At 55.3% G+C, this 19,230-nt stretch overlaps 2 protein-coding genes across 4 annotated transcripts in view; both read left to right on the top strand.

Moving 5' to 3' along the window:
• The window catches only part of LOC114603784 (maestro heat-like repeat family member 5), a 50,266-nt gene extending 38,689 nt beyond the window's left edge, over positions 1–11,577 (top strand). Inside the window, exons 13-26 of the mRNA XM_077933644.1 lie at positions 181–316; positions 2,509–2,604; positions 3,081–3,185; positions 4,172–4,307; positions 4,837–4,952; positions 6,218–6,367; positions 7,173–7,330; positions 7,459–7,594; positions 7,821–8,011; positions 8,781–8,918; positions 9,049–9,166; positions 9,422–9,565; positions 10,273–10,449; positions 11,086–11,577. Coding sequence (XP_077789770.1) covers positions 181–316; positions 2,509–2,604; positions 3,081–3,185; positions 4,172–4,307; positions 4,837–4,952; positions 6,218–6,367; positions 7,173–7,330; positions 7,459–7,594; positions 7,821–8,011; positions 8,781–8,918; positions 9,049–9,166; positions 9,422–9,565; positions 10,273–10,449; positions 11,086–11,484 — 2,200 coding nt within the window. The 3' untranslated portion in view covers positions 11,485–11,577. The remainder of the gene's footprint in view (positions 1–180; positions 317–2,508; positions 2,605–3,080; positions 3,186–4,171; positions 4,308–4,836; positions 4,953–6,217; positions 6,368–7,172; positions 7,331–7,458; positions 7,595–7,820; positions 8,012–8,780; positions 8,919–9,048; positions 9,167–9,421; positions 9,566–10,272; positions 10,450–11,085) is intronic.
• A 781-nt stretch (positions 11,578–12,358) lies between these two features.
• LOC144328824 (uncharacterized) lies at positions 12,359–19,200 on the top strand. Of its 3 annotated transcripts, none has more exons than XM_077933653.1 (8): positions 12,359–12,520; positions 14,099–14,201; positions 14,729–14,803; positions 15,668–15,761; positions 16,091–16,143; positions 16,547–16,693; positions 16,883–17,042; positions 18,139–19,200. In XM_077933653.1, the coding sequence occupies exons 1-7, from the start codon at positions 12,458–12,460 to the stop codon at positions 17,038–17,040; spliced, it is 693 nt and encodes a 230-aa protein (XP_077789779.1). In that variant the 5' UTR covers positions 12,359–12,457; the 3' UTR covers positions 17,041–17,042; positions 18,139–19,200. The 3 variants fall into 3 exon arrangements, with proteins under 3 accessions (XP_077789779.1, XP_077789781.1, XP_077789780.1); XM_077933654.1 differs by having other exon boundaries at positions 12,451–12,543; XM_077933655.1 differs by lacking the exon at positions 14,729–14,803.
• Positions 19,201–19,230: the final 30 nt, after the last annotated feature.

Here is a 19,230-nt window from a genome sequence, read left to right on the forward strand (position 1 = left end):
GGGTTCCCTCCCTTGCTACCATCCTTGACTGCAGCTGCAGGGTGCTTAGGAGCCCCAAGGTGCCTTTGTCGGACTGATGTGGACGTGAATCGAAGGATGTGACTCAATCGACTTGAGCACAACCATCATTTCACCATTTGCTGCCGCAGATTAATCTCAGGTGTGTTTCTTTTTCCTCAGCAAACTGAAGCCTCCCCTTGAGGCAGAGAAGAAGACCAGTCTCCTCTGTGCCTCCTTCCAAAGCATGTTTTGCTTGGCCCCCTTGGAGCTCCTGGAAGGGCAAATTGCGGCAGATGAGCAGGCAGCCAGCGTCAAAGTGAGCCCTTCCCTTTGCCGTCTCACTTGCATTGCAACCTAGTTTCCGGATGAGAACTGCCCTGGAATTTACAATGAGCAGATGAGAGATCTGGCAAATCCCAACCAACTGTGCCTGCAAATTTATGCACGTCTGTTTGCATGCCTCCACTTCCCATTGGCTGCTGCCATAGCATTCCCAGGGCTGAGCATGGTGCTCTTCTGGCAGTCATGCCCCAGGTGCTTATGGGGTGCGCCCCCCAGGCTCTGCCTTGCCTGGCCTCTTTGACTGATACTGCAGCTCCTTGAGCTGCCTGGCTTTTCACCCTGGTGGGTTTTGACCTTGTGCTGGCTTGGGGCGGTTTTGTGATGTTTTTGTACTGGTCGGCTTATTTTCTCTTTGTACCAATTGCTTTTAGCTGCATTTTACTGTTTAAAACTTGTCAGTAGTTGTCTGGCAGTGGCCACCAGCCAAATGGATGAAAGTGCTTGTGCTGAAGGAGCAGATCTCTCCCCACACAGGAAAGGGGCCCTCTGACAGCACCCTCTGGATGCGGCCCTGGCAGCATCTTGGCTGCCATTTTAGAACTTGTCATTTGGATCAATCTTCATTTCAAGGGCTCCTCATGGGTGCAGGACAGGAAACATGGGGAGCTGTGCTGCCCCACTGCATCTCCCCCCTCACGCCCGCCCATCCGCCACCAACACCAGAGCACACGAAACTGCTCCAGGCTCCATCAGTGAGTTGAGAAGCTCCTTCTCTGTGCAGAATGGTCTCGATATGGCTGCTTTGTGGGTGGCATGGAGCTGCAGTGTGCTTATTGGGTGGGGAGAGGCCTGCGCCAGCTCTCTCGCCCTCCGTAGTCAAAGAGCTGGCAGAAAGGAGCCAACACCCAGACGCCCCTTACCTCTTCCTCCTCTACTCTGGCTAGTCCAGGCAGAGAAATGACTTCCTGGGATAATGACCAGGCCCCAACCCCATGTGGCAAGGGGGGTGGGTGTCAGCCAGGCTGTTTTATCTCTCTGGTGTGAGACTCCAGGGTCCTGAGGCTTATACAAGGCTTGTGTTTCCTTTTTGGAAATGAGGCACAGCAGAGTCTATGGCGTCTTTATGATTTGTTGTTGTTGTTTAGTCATTTAGTCGTGTCCGACTCTTCGTAACCCCATGGACCAGAGCACGCCAGGCACTCCTGTCTTCCACTGTCTCCCACAGTTTGGTCAGACTCATGTTTGTAGCTTCGAGAACACTGTCCAACCATCTCGTCCTCTCTTGTCCCCTTCTCCTTCTGCCCTCCATCTTTCCCAGCATCAGGGTCTTTTTCAGGGAGTCTTCTCTTCTCATGAGGTGGCCAAAGTATTGGAACCTCAGCTTCAGGATCTGTCCTTCCAGGGAGCACTCAGGGCTGATTTCCTTCAGAATGGATTGGTTTGATCTTCTTGCAGTCCATGGGACTCTCAAGAGTCTCCTCCAGCACTATAATACATACATACATACATACATACATACATACATACATACTGGGACAACCATAGCTTTAACTATACAGACCTTTGTTGGCAAGGTGATGTCTCTGCTTTTTTAAGATGCTGTCTAGGTTTATCATTGCTTTTCTCCCAAGAAGCAGGCGTCTTTTAATTTCGTGACTGCTGTCACCATCTGCAGTGATTATGGAACCCAACCAAGAAAGTAAAATCTCTTACTGCCTCCATTTCTTCCCCTTCTATCTTTATGATATATGGTTCATTTACCCATGTACACAACCTGAGCTCCAGAGGTCTTGCTTCTCCAGTAGGCGCAATAACTTTGGATCCAAAACAGAAATCAGCCCTGCTCTCTGACTCCTTCCTACAGTTGTCACAGGCTTTGTCAGCACATCACAACTCTGGCCTTATGTCCCCTGCTAACTACCTCTCTAGGCTTTGTTTCCTGAATGACCCACACTCAGGAAGCGATGACCAATTTGGCCTGGCTTGTATTGTTAACATAACCACTTTATCCAGGGGTTCAGTGCCTGGAACAGTTTAACTCCCCCAAGCCTGATTCATTCTATTATTGTATCCAGGGATTTAGGATGTCTTGCACCCCACAAACTCTTAGCAAGGGGTAGGTAGGTAGGTAGATCACAGAGAGAGAGAGAGAGAGAGAGACAGCCCCCATGCCTCTTTTCTGTTGGGCTGTGCAAGGTTAATGGCAGCTGCCTCTTTCTGCTCCAGGGGCTCTACTTCCAGACCATCAGCAGCTTTGAAGAAATGTTGCAGGCCCTGCTGCTGGAAAACCGAAGCCCAAGTGAGCTGGAGCACATGATGGAGGTATGACTGAATGCAAAGGAATGCAATGGTGGCGAGGCAAGCAGCATGATCCTCTGCGTGCTCATCAGCATGGGAGCTGGTGCCAGAGCCCCTCACCTGCCCGCCTCCCTGGGCACCAATGCTGGGGGTGTGCAGCTAGAGAGGGGGCAGTGGAAGGAGCTCTGGTGCCTTTGCCAAGTGCTGGCACCTCTCCTAGTTCTCAGGCTCTCTCCACTTAGGCCACACATCACAGGATGCCAAGCAGATCTCTGAAGGGGGGCAGGGGGTGTTCAGAGACATGTTTAGTGACATAAATCATTTGTTTTCTAAGATGCAGAGGTGACTGCTAATATGCTAACAGGAACAAACACACACCCAATTATTGGTCCTGCTAATTCTGCAAAATCTGACGGAAGAGAAGCGCTGTCTGCAACCTTCAACTTCAGTCCCAGACTTCAGCCAGGACACATTTCCTGAGTTTCCCCTTTGTCTTCCAGCTCATGGAGCCCTGGATGAAGGCAAAAGTCAACCATGTGCGAGAGAATGCTGTGGAGACAGCCATGAAGCTCTTGAAATTCGTCGCTACACATTTCCACTCAGACGTAAGTATCAGCAAAGTCTCCTTGGGCCCAAAATAGGCCTCTCTTCCTCACGTGCTCCTGGCCAGCCCTGGGGCAGCTGAGCCCCCTCCTCATTGCCCCCTTTGTCCACATATGGCGCGGTGCCCCCTGGAGCCCATCACAGCGCCTGGCAGAGAGGGGCAGAGGAAACCTTGGCTCCCTAGGGAGGAAAACAGGCCCAGGATGGTGCTGAGCTGTTTGCTCCAGCCCCATGTGGCCTGAGGACTCTTCTGCCCCTCTTCAGTGGGGAATTGCAGAAGATGTTTCCACAGCGGTGGCTGCAGCATCCAGACAAACTTCCACCACTTTGGGTGTTCTGGAGAGCTAGCCCTCTTGCATGACCAGGACCGGACTTTTCTGTGGTGGCTCCCCAACTGTGGAATGCTCCTCCCCAGAGGCTCACCTGGCAACATCATTGCATGTCTTTACATGTCCTCTTTACCCAGGCCTTTGCCATTAAGCAATCTATGGCCTGTTACATGTGGGTGGGTGCTATTATGATTATTTTATTATCATGCTGTGTATTATTATGCTCCGTATTATTATTTTTTATTATGCTGTGTTAATTAAGTTCTTAATATTGTACACTGCCCTGGGATCTTTGGATAAAGGGTGGTTTATAATTTGAATTAATAATAATAAGATGATGGTGATGGTGGTGGTGAAGATGATGATATGATGATGACTCAGGGCGTTGGTAGAATCCATGAAGGCCTCTTTGGACTCTGCATGGGTTTGTGGAGGGGGGAGGTCAATGCTCCCCTCAAGCAGACACACTCAGACTCCCCTGGCATTTCTCCTGAGCACGCATGGCATTGATCCTGCCCAAGCTGCTTCCAGACATGTGTCCTGTGGCAGTTGGGTAGCCGCAGTGGGCATCCCAGTCCATGCACAACAGCAGACAGCACCACCTTGAAGCCCAGAGGGTGCCTTGCCAGCAGCTCCTTCCCTTCCCTTCTGTAAATCAGTTCTCAGGGGAATTCTGCAAGTTGGCTCATCTGACAGCTGTCCTGATTGCTCTGTGCAATGATCCGGTGCAGCGTATCAGTTCTTTTGCAGTGCAAGGAGTCAGTTGCCTCTATGAGGTCCTGCTGCGTCGGCAAGGTAAGACATGGGGGATCTGCTGCCACCACCACATCTTTTAAGCTGTGCTTCCTGAATTGCAGGGGGCTGGGCTCGATTGCCCTTGGCATTGCTCCCAATGCTACAATTCTGTGATTCTTTGCTGTTGTGCCCAGATAGTGAGTGAGCCAGAGGCCACAGTTGCCCATCGCACCTGCAGGGGGTGAGGGGGTGTCAGCCGTGTCAGACTGATTTCTTAAAGGCCATCATTTGGGTCCAGTCCACATTTACATTGGTGTTTAGGGCACTAAATGACTCAGGCCCCAAATACCTGGAAGGCTGCCTCCTTCCGAGATGTTGCGTGGAGGGAGCCCTCTTGGTAGTTCCTCCACCTGCAGAAGCTGGAGGTTTGGCCTGGGAGAGGGTGTTCTGTGTGGCGGCCCCTAAATTGTGGAACTCCCTCCCCGCAAGGGTGTGCCTGCCTGGCATCTTCAATATGCAGCTTCTGGCAAATGCTGAAGTCGCTGCTGCCCAGAGTGGTCTCCTCCTTTTCCCTCTGTTCCTTCAACAGCGCTGAAGAAGAGCAAGCAGAAGAGGATGAGGTGGTCAGTGAGGAGGTACTCGAGGTCCCAGGAAGAGGATGGCTTTTCTTTTCTGATTCCAGAGAGCAGCTGGCACATGGCCATGGTATGGTGACCAGTCCCCTGGCGCACAGAGGGACAGACAGCTCAGCCATGGCGGCTGGTTTCAGAATCCAGCTCTCCGTGTTACCCAGACAATTCCCCCAGCCCTAGAAAGTGTGTGTTGGCAGGAACTCTGAGGGGCCTCTGCAAAAGCAGCAGGGGGCCTCTCATGATGCATTGCCCCCTGCACAGCAGAGCAGGGACCGGGCACAGACACACGAACCCATGCCACCGCCTGTGGAGCCATGAGAGGGGGCCATGGTGGTGACAGCAGGGGTGCAAAGCCAGCATTAAAGACCACAAAAAATGTTGGACCTGATCTCTGATCTACAGGAGGGAGGAGGGAGGGCCCAACGCCACAAGCCAGGTTCAGGTGGTGCCCTGCAGGTGCCCTGCACCTCACTCTCAGCAATGGAAACGGCCTCACGAGGTCCCAAGTGCCCCCCACAGGCTCCAGACCCCTGGGCCTCTGTGCATGGGCTCCAACTGAACCCCATGCCAGCCCCACCCCAATGGCACGGATCCCTGGTGGTGATGTGGGGAGAGGGGCCTGGCACTTGCCTGCAGCCAACAAAAACCATCATTTTGTTCTTGTGAGGGTTGGGGGGGGGTCACGTGGAGCAGCTGATAGGCAGGCACCTCCAGCTTTTCTGGACTATGATCTCTGATATAATAATACTCCAGCCTGGCCAAAATTTGCCCAGAACAAGAATGTTCTGCTTGGTCCCTCTGACCATGTGGACCATCACCCAGCATCTCCCACCAGTCATGGACCTGTGCGACACCAAAATTCGGCTCCCCACACCACTTCTTGCCTTTCATTCTCCTGCAGCACCCCCAAGGCTCTTCACCCAGCGGCTGTGCTCCCCTAAATCCACCTCTTCTCCCACAGCCTCATACCTGCAGAGCAGCCATACTCCTCTCACTGCCTTCCCAAGGGGATGTAGATCTAGGCTTTTAAGAAGGGAACAATTATGCGTTTTTTTATGGGATGTTTAAAATGAGAGCAAAGGGTGGCAAGGAAAAGGCGTCCACCATGAGCTGTTTGCTCCTGAAAGAAGGCCCCAAAGAGGCTGCCTTTATGCCAGGCTGGGCATTGCGGTCCCTCAGGCTCACTGTGGTCTGTCCTGCGATCTTCCATTTGCTACTCCCTGGTCCTCTCACCTGGAGATGCTGCTGGGGTTGAACCCAGGACGCTTCCAGAGCAGGGAGGGTTCCTGGTGGGTCCGTCCCACCATTTTACCTTTTACTCCCCCCTGCTCTTTGCAGGACTGTGAGGACCACCTGTTCCCATCTCAGCTGACAAACTTCCTGCTCTCCGTTCTGGATAATCTGAGAGGCTCCAACGCTGAGCTGCTGAAGGCTGCAGAGGAAGTGCTCAATGCCGTTCTGAAGAACCATGCAATGAAGGTGGAAAGGGTGATTATGACTATCATTCTAGATTTATTTATACCCCACCTTTTCCCCTGATGAGACTGAAGGCAACTTGCAGATAAAACCAAGAACAGCTAAAAATATAGAAAAATCAGTCATCAGAATGCAGAACACTGATAGAAGTAAAACTCTATGCATATATAAAAAGTCTTTTAAAACCATGCAAGTAATTACAATAAAAGCAGCATGGCACCAGCCCTTTCATTAAAGGAGTCAGTCCCCCAAAGCCTGTTGGAACAAGAAGGTCTTCACCTGCTGCAGAAGCACAACAAGGAGGGAGCCAGTCTGGCTTCTCTGGGGAGGGAGTTCCCAAATTGCCTGGGAGCCGCAACCACCAAGAAGGCCCTGTCCTGCCTCCCCACCAAGCATGCCAGGGAGGGTGGTGGGACCGAGAGAAGAAATCTCCCCCTGGAGACCTCAGAGCTCAGGCAGGTTTGCGTGAGGGGATTCCCCTTTTCAGATAGCCTGGAGCTAATGGTCAGAAGAGTCCCTCAGCCTGGGAGCCTCTGCTCCACCCTGCTGGCTCAGTGACTCCAACTGAGGAGCTAGAGCTGCCTTCTCTTTGCAACTGATGAACCCCACTGAGACACAAAAGCCAAAAACGGAGTGTGTGTGTGTTGAGGTCCCACATAAACCGAAGACCATTTGCACCCCAACATCTCTGGCGCTGGCCAGAACAAGGAGCCTTGGGCTGACTCCTTCCCTGAGAGCCCAAGGGGCACCTGGGTTGGACCACACTTCACAGGGCGGAAGCTCTGCTGGGCCGCCTTCAGCGCTTCTCTTCTCCCAGGTGAAAGACATCGTTGGTGCCATCTACCTGTGTCTGCAGCAGCGCCAGCACTCCTGCTGGACCCGGAAGGTGGTGCTGAGGGCCTTGGCCTTCATGGTGCCTTACCACATGGAGGAGGTGATGCGGAGCTGCCTGTCCTTCTCAATACCTGTCAACAGGTAGGCTGCTTGAGTCTCTGGGTAACCGTGGCTAGGCTGCCCCCCACAGCCATGCTCTGCTCCCTGCTGCTGCTCCTCCCAGGGGAAGCCGCTGACTGATCCTGCATCCCGCGGGGCTGACTTCACAGGCATGCCAACGAGCTCTGGACAGTGATGGCTTCTGGCCCCCAGGTGGCCATCCAAGTCCTGCAGCTCCTGCTGAAGCACCTTCAGGTCAAGGATCCCCTGGAGAGCAACGAAGAAAGTGCCACCATGTCTCTGGCTGTGAGTAACGGGGCCTGGCCTGGCTGTGTCCCACTGACTGGCGGGTGGGAAGCTGGTCTTCTCTAGGCAGAGGGCCCCTCCCTCTCTCTTGGGTGTGAGCACTGGCACTTGGAGACAGGCGACAGTGGCGTGAATGGCCTTGAGGGGACATGGCATGTTCCAGAAGAAGAAGCTGCTGGGTGCAGAGGCCCAGTGAGGACAAGTGCCTGGTGCTCCTCTTCTTCAGGCCATGAACGTCATCTACGAGACCTTCCACATCCCAGGATACCGCAAGGCCTTGGCAGAGATGCACCTGCAGTTGTTCATCCCGTTGCTCAAGCAGGTCCTGTATGTGATGCAGCTGGACTTGCCCGACTCTTTGAAAGTCAGGCAGGAAATCCTCCTCAGAGAAAACACCAGCGCCCTCAGCTTCCAGAGGTACCTGACAGGATCCGTAAGGGAACCTTCCCCAGCAGGAAGCGGTGTGCGTCTGTTGTGGGGGGGGGGCAAGGAGGGTCCTGCCCTGCAGCAGGAAGAACGGGGGGGGGGGATGCAGGCAGGGGGGCCTGTGTGGTGCAGCATGACAGGAGGTCCTTCTGCCTGCTCCATGGAGGCCGCCCCCTCCAGCAGGCAGGAAAGAGCTGATGCAACAAGTGGGTTGGGGCTCTTTGTGCGGAAAGAGGGAAGAAGGGGCCTTTGAGTCCACCTGCCTGTTCTCAAGGCGTTGCTAAATGCAGCGTCTCCTAGAAATGGGAAGAAGCCTCTTACTTTGGACTTGGGAGCCGCAGGCAGGAGTGGCACTGGTGGAGTTCACTGGTGCCTGGAGGAGGCTTCTGGCTTTCTTTTCCTGCCACGTTCTGCTCAGAAATGGGGCAGCAGAGCTGGCTCTCAAGACGTTTTGCTGCATGAGGTGAAGGGCAAGGTGGTACCTTCCCCCCAGGCACATACAGATGCCCGTTGGATTAGCAGGCGGATCTCACTCCAGTGCTTGTGAAAGGACAGCATCACCCACGCACTTGAGGGCTGAAGGCTAGCATGGCAGCTACAGGGCAGGCGATGTGGCCCACACAGTCCCCTCCCCTCAGCCCCTGCTGCCTGAGGCACCTGCCTCTCTGCCTCATCACAGAGCCAGCCCCAAGGCAGTATCTTGCGGGAGGAGAGTTTGGGGGAGTTCTGGGGAGCTCTGACGCCTGGTGGTCCCTTGCAGAACTTCAGTAGAGATCATGAAGAACCTCTTCTCTGTGGCTGGAGACTGGGCCGTCTATGCCTGCATCGAGTTCCAGCAGGGATGGATGGTGCTGAGCACCCCGGATCGCTTCTTGCAAGGCACTCGCCTAATGGCCAGGTGAGGGGAAGCCCTTCCCAGGCCTCCTTCCTGGGGGGTGCAGGTCCCCCTTGTCTCCGCTGCCTTTGCTCCTCCTCCCCACTTTGGCCCTCCCCAGAGATCCTGCCTTCTCCACTTGTCACCTGAGCAGGGCCATGACCGAGTGCGACAGCCCCCAGATCCCCGGCATCTTTGGGGAAGCGGCGCTCATCCTCAACAGCGAGGAGGACGAGATGAAAAAGATGACTGCGCTGGCTCTCGTCATCGAGGTGAGGCGGTGCCAGGGGGTCAGAGGGGCAGCTGCCAGCTGGATTCTTCCTCCCACCCCTCAGAAGCCCTGAGAGGTCAGGGCAAGCGGAGGGCAGGGGAAAGGGGTTTCTCAGAAGGACGGCCCTGGAGCCCAGGGCAAGTTGGGGGGGGGGCTTCACTCACCTCCTCTCAGGCTGCCTATTGGCGTCTTTGTGGGAGGGGGTCCCATCAGGGCTTGGGGGTCCTTCCGCTCAGCCTTCCCTCCTGCCTCTCAGTTCCTCAAAAGCCCATCCGCTGTCAAGATGATGAACCGGTTCAGCCTCCGAGACCACCTGGAGGAAGGATCAGCAGCCGCCAACCCCGTCATCAAGGAGCTGTGCCTGAAGGGGCTTGGCAGCTTTGTCTTCCAGCCAGCAAAGGTGAGGGGGGGGGCCAGGAAGCAGCTGGAGCTTGGAGGGCCCCAGGGGCTGGAGAGCAGCCTCATGCTCTGCCCCCCACAACAGGGCTTCCATTTGCGCCCCTCGTGCTCAGCTCAGGTGAGGCTCCCTCTGGGACACAGCCTCCTGGAGGGAGGGAGGGAGGGAGGGAGGGAGGGAGGGAGGGAGGGAGGGGGGAGGTAGCCTCTTCCAAGAGGGGGTGGCCAAGCAGTTCCAGCCCCTTTGCCCCTAACCCCCAGGCCAAAGGGCCGAAAGGAGATCATGGACAAGCACCAGGGAGAAGGAGCAGCCAGTGTCCTGCCAGCCTCTTGCCAGCGCAGCTGCAGCAGACTCTAGGGACATGGGGGGGGGTCATCTTTTAGCCAGGAAAACCCTCTCAGATGAGGAGTCAGCAGGACTCCCCCAAAAACCTCCTCCGCTCCTTCAAAGCCTTTGCTTCCTGCATCACCCGGCCCCTGGTGGGTGGGGGTCTCCCTGCCTTCGCTCACTCTCCTCCCCACCCGCATCTTGGTGCTCTGCCAAGGCAATAAACACTTCTGGTCAGGACAAAGCTGGGGTGGGAGAGGAAGCAGTTGGGAGGCTGCCTGAGCAAGCGGGGGTGCTTGACACCCCTCACAGATGTGGCTGGTGTGAGCGGCGGATGCTGAGCCCCCCCCCCAGCCCCTCCACTCTCTCTCCCACCCCCTCAGGTCAAGGTTCTCCGTGAGGAGCTGCCCACCCTGATTGGCTCCGTCTTCAGTGGCCGCGAACAAGACATCCTGCAGGGCCTGCAGGACATCATGACTGCCATCTACGAGATGGACGGCCAGGGGATCGGGCCCCTCTGCATGGACCTGGCCCTTAACGTGCGCTCCTTTTTCGAAGATGTGAGTGGGGGACGTTTGGGGAAGGAGGATGTTTGCAAAGGCGCAAGGCCAGGCAGCCAGCGCCTCGAGGGTCAGCGTCAGCCATGAGGGCCCCTGGCCTCCAGGGAGGGGGTGGGCCTGCCTCTTCTCCTCTGGCCACTGGCTTTTGCTGCTGCTTAGACACCCAGTTGAGGGCAGAGAAGGGAGCCTGGAGGCAGAGACGCTTTCCCCCGAGTGCCTGGACAGGTTCAAATCTTTTTGAGAAATGTTGTTTTCACTAATATCTTCATTTTTGTGCACACTTTTGCCCAAAGTATTCATTTTGAAAACATTGGTTGGAGAATTTCATCACATAATTTGAATATATGTGAACTTCAAAGGATGGTTCTGTTCTCACGTTGCTTTAGAAAGTGTGGATTTGATTGATTTGGCTTCAGGTGCAAGCCAAAATCCATTTCTCTTCTGCCCCGATCCCAGTGGCCTCTGGGTAAACAGTGCTGGAGAAGGCACATGCCCCCAAGAGCTGGGGGGCGAGAAGCACCTGTCACCCAGTGCCCCCCCCCCCGACACACCTTCCTGCATCTCCACCCTGTGTTGCGCAGCTGTCCTGGCCCTGACCTGGGTGCCTCTTGTCCGCCTTGGTGTTCCCCCTCCCAGGAGCGAGGCCCCGTCCGTGCAGCATCCATCTCCCTGTTTGGGCAGCTGGTGATGAAGGCCAAAGAAGCAGACAAGCCTCTCCTGAGGAAGGAAGTCCTCTACAGCCTCCTTTCTCTGCTGCTCCACCTGAAGGACCGAGACGGCACAGTAGCCATGGCAAGTAGCCTCAGTGCCCCGAGGGAGGGAGCCCAGCCCTTTCCTCAGGTCTGCAGGCCCAGCACACTGGCAAGGCCAGCGCTCTGGGGTCATGGACACCTGCTTTGCATGCAGAAGATGCTGTGCCTGGCAGCATCTGCAGGGAAGGCTGAGCAAGACCCCTGCCTGGAGCCAGGAGAGCCATTGCTGCCAGTCAGTGTGGGCAGCACTGAGCTAGGCAGACTTGATGGTCTGACTCACTGAAAGGCAGCTTTTGAGAAACTGCTCCCCTTACATCGTGAGCAGTGGAGGACTGATTGACACTCGTCATTTAATAGTGCATTATTAAAATGTGACACCAGAGGGCGATGCAGAGCAGCGAGCCTCTGACAATGGGAAACTCCTTTTTTAAAAAAATTTTATTAACATATAAAACACATACATATACATTTAGACAATACACATACACAACACACTACCTTATTTTCATAACATAAAACATACCTACATTACTCTATATACTACCTACCTATACTGTACATATCATCATACCTACACACCTCACAGACACCCACCAAGTGACTTGACTTCCAGCCATTCTTGTTACACTACTTTATTTTTCCATCTAGCTTAAACGCATTTCATTATTTCTTTAATCTCTTCTTCTATCTTGACTTTACTCTCCTTTCACTCTAATCATTTTCTGGATTCACTCAATATCTGTCAGATATTCATGACAATGGGAAACTCCTATTAAGCTTTATAGAATGTTTTAATTTAAGATGTTTAGAGCATCAATGTAGATCCAGCTGGAATCTCCCTTTGAGGTCGAGGGGAAAGGGCACCACTCCACAGGGCAGCCCCCACCCAGAGGGTCCCAGACTCAATCCCTGCTGCCTCCCAGCATTTTCTGCTAAGGCCACTACCTGAAACCTCGGAGAGAGCTGCTGGTCCGTGCGGACAGTCCTGGGCTGGTGACTTGGCCATGGTGAGCTAGCGCTCTTTCTTCCTAGCAGCTCTCCTGAGCAAGCAGCCTGAATCTGGGCAGCCAACAGGGAAGGAGATACCGGCTGCTGGCAAAGTGGGGGGAGCCGTCCTCTGGAGCGTCTCTTTGGATCAAGTGCAGCTGCCTCTCCTCCTCCCTGGGTGACCCCCCTGGCTTTCCCTCTGCTTGCAGAGCTGCAAATTGACCCTCCTGCACTGCGGGGTCTTCCTCGGGTGGGCCCACCTGAAGCTGATGTTCCGGAGCCTGGCCTGGGATGACTCCCGGAACTGCGTGGTGAATGTGTGGAAATACCTGGTCAGTGGGGCACCAAGTCTGAGGTTTGGTTTTTCAGAGATAGATACAAAATTATTGGCATTCATGTGTCTCCATGCCCCCATCTGGCCACATTTTTCTCATCCTCCATAATGACCCCCATCATGCTCAGCAGCCCCCTCTCAGCTTCCCAGCCTTTTTTATTTCCTCCCTGTCAATGTCTCTGAAGCTGCCCCCAGTGCGGCCGCATCCTTGAACTGGCCTCCAGAGCCCCAGTCTTCTGCTGCTGTGAGCAAGGAGATGCACAGCTTTGGGCCTGGAGGGCAGCTGCTCTTTTTCTTGCAGAGGACAGACACAGGAGAGGAAAAGGATCCTTCCCTTCCCACAGGTGCTCCCACCCAGATAACAGGAGGTTTCCAGATTAAGAGCTTGGCAAGCTGTGCTGTTGGGCATAGGAACCAATTGCTAGGGGCTGAGGGGTCTTTGCCCCCCCCCGGAAACTATTTGAGGGGGCTGGGCCTTCCCAAAGTTAATGGGCATTGCCCTTCAAATGGTTTGGGTGCACCATGTCATGTGGTTGATTATGCAGGGCGGGACTTTCCTGCCCCCCCCCCATATTTTATTGAGGTTGGCACCCCTGCTGTCAGATGTGGCTCTGCTGTAAATATCAGCCCGTCATTTATCTGTTTGATTTCCAAGCTGCCCCACTTCATTTGTGAGAACAGGGCCTTCTCTGCAGTGGCTCCCCGTCTGTGGAATGCTCTCCCCAGGGAAGTTCGCCTGGTGCCTTCATTATACACCTTTAGGCTCCAGGCAAAAGTGTTCCTTTTTAACCAGGCTTTTGGTTGAATTGATTGACATCCTATGCCCTTTTAAATGTGGCTGTTTTTTGGAGGGGTGTTACTGGGTTGTTTTTATTTTACTTATATATATTGTGGTTTTTATGTTGCTCTTTTATGTGAACTGCCCTGAGACCTCTGGGTATAGGGTGATATATAAATTCTCATCATCATCATCCCAGGACACTTGGACCAGGCAGGCAACTGGGAACGGGGAGCCTCTGGCCCCAGCAGGGGGTGGGGGTTGAGGCCAATTCAAGGACACAGCCGCACCAGAGCATCTCTGGCACAGATTTTGGGACTGGTGTGGGGGACCGCTGGCCCTCGAGATGCCGCTGAGCTACAATTCCCATCCTCCCTGGCGTTGGCCATGTTTGGTGAGGCTGATGGGAGTTGTAGTTCAGCAACATCTGCAGGGCCAGGGCTTCCCTTGTGTGATGCAGTAGGCCCAGCCCTGCCTCTCACCAGGGAGAGAAAAGAGCTGCTTGCTTGGGAGTCTCTGCTTCCCCAGGCCCTGCAAATGGCCGGCCAGCCTCCCTAAAGGTGCACCGGGCTGCTGGGGCTGCAGCACCAAGGGGCCACGTCCTGAAAAGGCCCTTGTTGTGTTTCCGCCTTGGTTGCGCTGCTTGCTTAAGGAGCAGCAAAGGCTTTATTAAATGTATATATCCCCCTTTGCCCGCGGATCAGAGGGCAGGTTAACCTGCCTGTAGGAACAGACTCAAAATTGAGGAGGAATCAAAGCAGCCTCCGCAATCCATGCCAGCCTTTTCTGTCTCTGCAGATGAGGAACCACCACGATGACATCCACGTTTTCATATCCCAGGCCTTGGGATACCTCCATCACCCCCAGGTGGAAATAAGTCATGCAGCCGCCCGATTCACAGGTGAGCAGAGAACAATGCTCCTCTCCCCTTCTGGGAAATAGGCCTACTCTGAGTTAGCACTTCTGCCAATGCAGCTGGATGCCCAAGTGCCCCCATAAACCTTCACTATTTGACATTATTTTGTGGCTGAAGAAAGGGAGCACAATGCAGTGTGCTGGGCTCCCTGCAGGATGTGTGGCGATGCATCCCTGGGGGTGACAGCCCAGCCAGTAAGGAGGAGCCCAGGAGACAGGCAGTGGGTGGGCTCTTGCCTTCACCCCCACTGGGGGGGCGGAGCAGAATCAGGGCTTCCAGGAGCCTCAGGCTTCCTGACATTGCCTCACCTCCACCGACATGGCCTCCCCTCTTTCTGAGACCCCTTTCCCAATGTTTATTGCCTCATCTGTGAATGAGCCGCACAAGGATGAATAAGCCTTTGCATTTGAAATGGTGCCTTCCGACTTGGGTGTGGGTTTGGGCTTGTAGATCTCTCCGCTTGCAAACCAGCAGAGTCAAGCCCAAACCGCCTCGTGTTCCTCTTTGTGTAGGTCACACTCTCAACTACTACAGCTCTGAGCTGTCAAAAAACCTTGAGCAGGAGGACATTGTCTACCTGAACAAAGGTAAGGGGAGAGGGGTGCCCTTCCGCTTTGCGCACTTTGGGGAGGAAGACCTTCTGGTGCAGGCCCAGAGCTACAGAGGCAATGCCCGCCCCTCCACCAGGCATAAAACAACCCATCGCTTCAGGCGTCATGCGGAGGCCTCTTTCTTGTGTGCCCAGCCTCTCCCTGACCCGTCAAGGAGTTCTTCCTGCAGTCCAGCTTCTCTCTGCTTTTGTAGTCATGTTTCACTGGTTGGTATGACGTTGTTTCTGCTTTATTATCTTTATCTTGTATTTTTTCATGTGACTGAGGGACTTTTAAAAGTCAAACGACTTAGAAATGCCTTAGATATTGGGCTCACAGCTCCCATCCTCTGGGCCAGAGGATGGTGGGGCTGCAGGGCAGCAGCATCTGATGCCCCCCACCCCGTCTCCGTCTCCAGGGGAAGGAAAGCCCCTGTAGCTGGTTTGGGGTTAGATGGCCAGGGCTCTGCCTCCTGCCCCAAGAGCCAGACGGGGCCACCACAGAACCCGAGTCCCTCTGGCCACCTCAGTAGCAGCTGAGAGTCAGGATGGGCCCCCTCAATGCCTAGCCCCATGGATCCGCTGTGAAAGCTCCACTGGAGGGAGGCAGTGGAGGATCAAGCAGCCTCTGCCTCCCTGTGCAACCCAGAGGCCACCCTGAGGGTTGTGAAAGGGGTTCTCCGGTGGCTGGTGCTGCTCCTGCTCCCAGGACTGTGTCCAGAGCGAGGGCTTCGTGAGGCTGACCTTCTCCCTGGGTTTCTATAGGACTGCAATCCTAGGCAGGGTGAGCAACATCACCGTGACTGGTGGCAGCCAGGCCTTCTTGGAACCACCTTGTCACCAGCACACCTGTTTGCTCTAGTTTTCCAGGAGTTTGAGTCCAGCCCAGATCCCATCATGGTGCACTTTGCAAAAACGTACCGGGTGGTTTTGCAGAAGCTGTCAGTGAAGCGGAGGTGAGCTGTGAGGCAGGCGGGCGGGTGGGTGCTCTCGGGCGCCAAAGACACCTTGGGCAACAGAATGGGGAGTGTTCGGGGGGAAGTGGGGACGTGAGTGGTGCCAAGGGCTGAGCAGGATGTGTGGTGGGGGTGCCTGTGCAAGGGAGCAAGGGGGGCAGAGGAATGGGTGCAAGGCAGGGACACAAGGCCAGTGGAGGGATCAGAGGGGCAGGGAGGAGCGAGGCTGACCAGGGCCACAGGACCAGCCGTCCGCAAGTAGCCAGAGGGTGGGAAAGGTGCCTGGAGAAGCAAAGACTGAAGTGCCATCTGCCCCTCCTCCCCTCCAGGCTGTCAGGTGCTGGAGAGAAGAGCACTCCAGAGACCAAGGGCAGCTCTGCAGGTGAGACACAGCCAGCTCAGGTTCAGCAGCCTCTTCTGCTGGCTTCTAGCCCTCCTTGGCACAGTCACAGGCCTAGAAAGAACCCAGACTCACCCCTCCTCCCTCTATAACAGCCCTGGTTGCTTCTTTGCAGGATAGTGACCACCAGGCACTTGGCGCTCTCCTCTGTCCCCTTTTCAAGAGGGCAAGAGGCTGCTGCGGAGTAGGTGGATTGGGCCCAGACCCAAGTCCTGCTCTTCTCACCATCACCTTGGCGGGGGGGGGGGGGCGCTCCCTAATGAGGCAGTGTGGGAGAGGCTGCCTGGCTGGGGGAAAGCTGAGCTGCTGTGTGGCTAGAAGTGCTGGGAAGTGGGCAGGCTGAGAAGTTAACCCCTTGGGTCTCTCTCACTCTCACACCCCAAAGGGAAACTGCTCAGCGAGTGTGACAGCAGAGCGCCCAGCCCAATGTTGCTGCCACCAGAATCGCCGCCACGCCCCCCACTGCTGGAAGGGACTGCATTTCTGGGCTTGGAAAGTCCCAGGAGAGCCAAGCGCAGCATCACCCAGCGAGGTATTGCTGGCGGGGGGGGGGGGGGCTGGCTCAGACATGCCTCAGCCTCCAGGGCAGGGAGGGCCAGAGGACAGTGTTCAAGTGGCCCTTGCTTGCTTTGGGTTCCAGTCTTCCTTACTCCTTCTCCCAGAACACAGGATGGTCAAGGGGGCTCTTCATGCCAATGCTGCCCACTTTGCCCCATTACAGGGAAGCAGCCCACTGAGTCCAGCCGAGGAGACCGAAGGTATTCAGCTGAGGCCCCGGCTGGGATCTCCACTCCTTCCAGAAGGACCGCCAGTGGTGGGAGGAAGCAGAGCCCTCAGCATGCAGGTGCCCACCTGAGCCAGGTGGACGGTCGACCATAAAGGTATCGCTTTAGGACAGTCTCTAGGCCAAGTGTGCTGGGCCTTCCCTGGACTGATGACATTGGGGCACCTGTGGGCAAAGAGCACCCAAAGGAGCCATGCCACGTCAGAGCAGAATAATAATAATAATAATAATAATAATTTATTTATATCCCGCCCTCCCCAGCCGAAGCCGGGCTCAGAGCGGCTAACAACAGTAAAAATGATACAACATTCTAAAATCATTTCATTATAAAATCAATTCAAATCAGATTAATGGCAACCATTGGGCTAGAGTTCTGTGAGGATTACAGAAGGAGAGAGGGGGTCAGGCTGTGTCCTGGCCAAAGGCCTGGCGGAACAGCTCCGTCTTGCAGGCCCTGCGGAAAGAGGTCAAGTCCCGCAGGGCCCTAGTCTCTTGGGACAGAGCGTTCCACCAGATCGGGGCCATGGCCGAAAAGGCCCTGGCTCTGGTTGAGGCCAGCCTAGCCTCCCTGTGGCCCGGGACCTTCAAGATGTCTTTGTTTGAAGACCGTAAGGTCCTCCGTGGGACATATCAGGAAAGGCGGTCCCGTAGGTACGAGGGTCCTAGGCCGTATAGGGCTTTAAAGTTTAAAACCAGCATCTGAGCAGAGCCAGCCCACCTTCCTTCCTTCCTTCCGCCAAGGAGTCTAGCCAAAGAAATTAGCAGAAGGCTCTTCTATTTAGAAATGGGGAATGCAGAATATTTCCAGTTGCAGCAGCTGACTGAAACCAAAATGACTGATATTTTAAGCAGCTCCTGATATTCATTGCCCACCTGCTTCCCCCTTCAGCCTCAGCCCCTCTGAACAGACTGGGGCCCATGTTTAACCTTTAGGTTTGCAACTGATGGAGGGTGTCCAGTCAGTGCATGGCAGTCAAGGGCCTCAGGCAGGAGAAAAAGGCACAAGCTTTTCCCAGCGTCCCAAGACAGGGTGTCGACCATATGGCCAAAGCACTTGGTCCCTTGATGCAGCCCCAGTGCATGCACCCACCAGCCCTCTTTCAGCACCGTGGGGGGTGGGGGAGTGGCAGGGGGAAAATAATAAAGTTGTTGTAGTAGTACGCAGGCCAGGTCCTGACATCTGTCTTTTTCAGGCTGCTTGCAAATGGTGTGCTTGGAGGCACCTGCTGAAGAGGGCCCCCCCACCTTGTGCTCCAAGGACCCCCCCCCCAAGGGCCCTGGCTGCTGCCCTGTCCGCAGGTGACAGCAGGGCTGCTCCATGATGCGCCGGAGTCAAGGCCATGCTCCTGCCACTGCCCTTGGTCTATTGAGACTTCATGGACCCTCTTGGGCGCCCAGCCAGCACCCTCGCGTAGCAGCTGGGTGACCGGCCGGGCCAGGCTCTGAAAGGAGCCAGTCAGAGAAGGCTCAAAGGGCACAGAAGTGGGACTTCTTACCATGGACCTACATCTTCCATACTTGGGAAACGCCTCTGGAGCAGAACAGGGCCGTCCCAGTTCTGCCCTGAGCCCTCACGGATCAAGCTGCTGTGGCAGTGCTGCCTCCTACTCCTCTGGAACGCAGGTCTCCTTCCCAGTGGCACCAGCACCCTCCCGCACAAAAGCACCACCACAGAGGGCTGCTGCAGTCACAGCTGGGGGGGGGGGAGCCTCCTGGGTGCAGTGGGCAGGATGCGGGCATCCCTCTCCCTGCACTGCTTCCCAGAGACCCTCCCCGAATCGCAAAAGGAACGAGCCTCTGAAAACAAATCTGGCAGGGAATTCTTAAGAGACGACTCCACATGGGCATCACAGGCGTCAAGGATTGTGGGCAAGGACTGAGGAGGGCAGGCCCAGCCAGAGCACAGGCCTAGACTTCAGCAGCAGTCCAGAAGTGGGCAGCCTTTGGCACCAGGAAGGCCGCCAGGCCCAGCTGCAGCGCCGGATCTAAGAGCAGCAGGAGAGGGAAGAGGCTTTGGGGGACCCAGCTGCTGCGTAGAACTCACAGTGCCATTGCCAGCCCCCACCCACAAGAGCGGCCTGCCCTGAAGCTCCCCCCCCCCCAATACTGGACGGCGTCTGACTGGCACACAGGGCAAGGAACGGTTTGGTGGCCTGGCAGGACCTGAGTTTGAAGTTGCTCTGTGAGTTGGGTTGAGGGTTCCCTGGGACTGCGAGGCAAGATCCAAATGTTAAAAATAAATCAATATGCACGAATCTGGCTGGGCAGCAGCCATTTCTCCACCA

Source organism: Podarcis muralis, chromosome 9, assembly GCF_964188315.1.
Source record: "Podarcis muralis chromosome 9, rPodMur119.hap1.1, whole genome shotgun sequence".
In the NCBI taxonomy this organism is placed as follows: domain Eukaryota; kingdom Metazoa; phylum Chordata; class Lepidosauria; order Squamata; family Lacertidae; genus Podarcis; species Podarcis muralis.

Coding starts and splice junctions, on each gene's coding strand:
- LOC144328824 (XM_077933653.1), top strand. CDS start 12,458: ATGTTCCGGAGCCTGGCCTGGGATGACTCCCGGAACTGCGTGGTGAAT. Junction 14,202..14,728: donor TGCAGCCGCCCGATTCACAG/GTGAGCAGAGAA, acceptor CTCTTTGTGTAG/GTCACACTCTCAACTACTAC. Junction 15,762..16,090: donor AAGCTGTCAGTGAAGCGGAG/GTGAGCTGTGAG, acceptor CCTCCCCTCCAG/GCTGTCAGGTGCTGGAGAGA.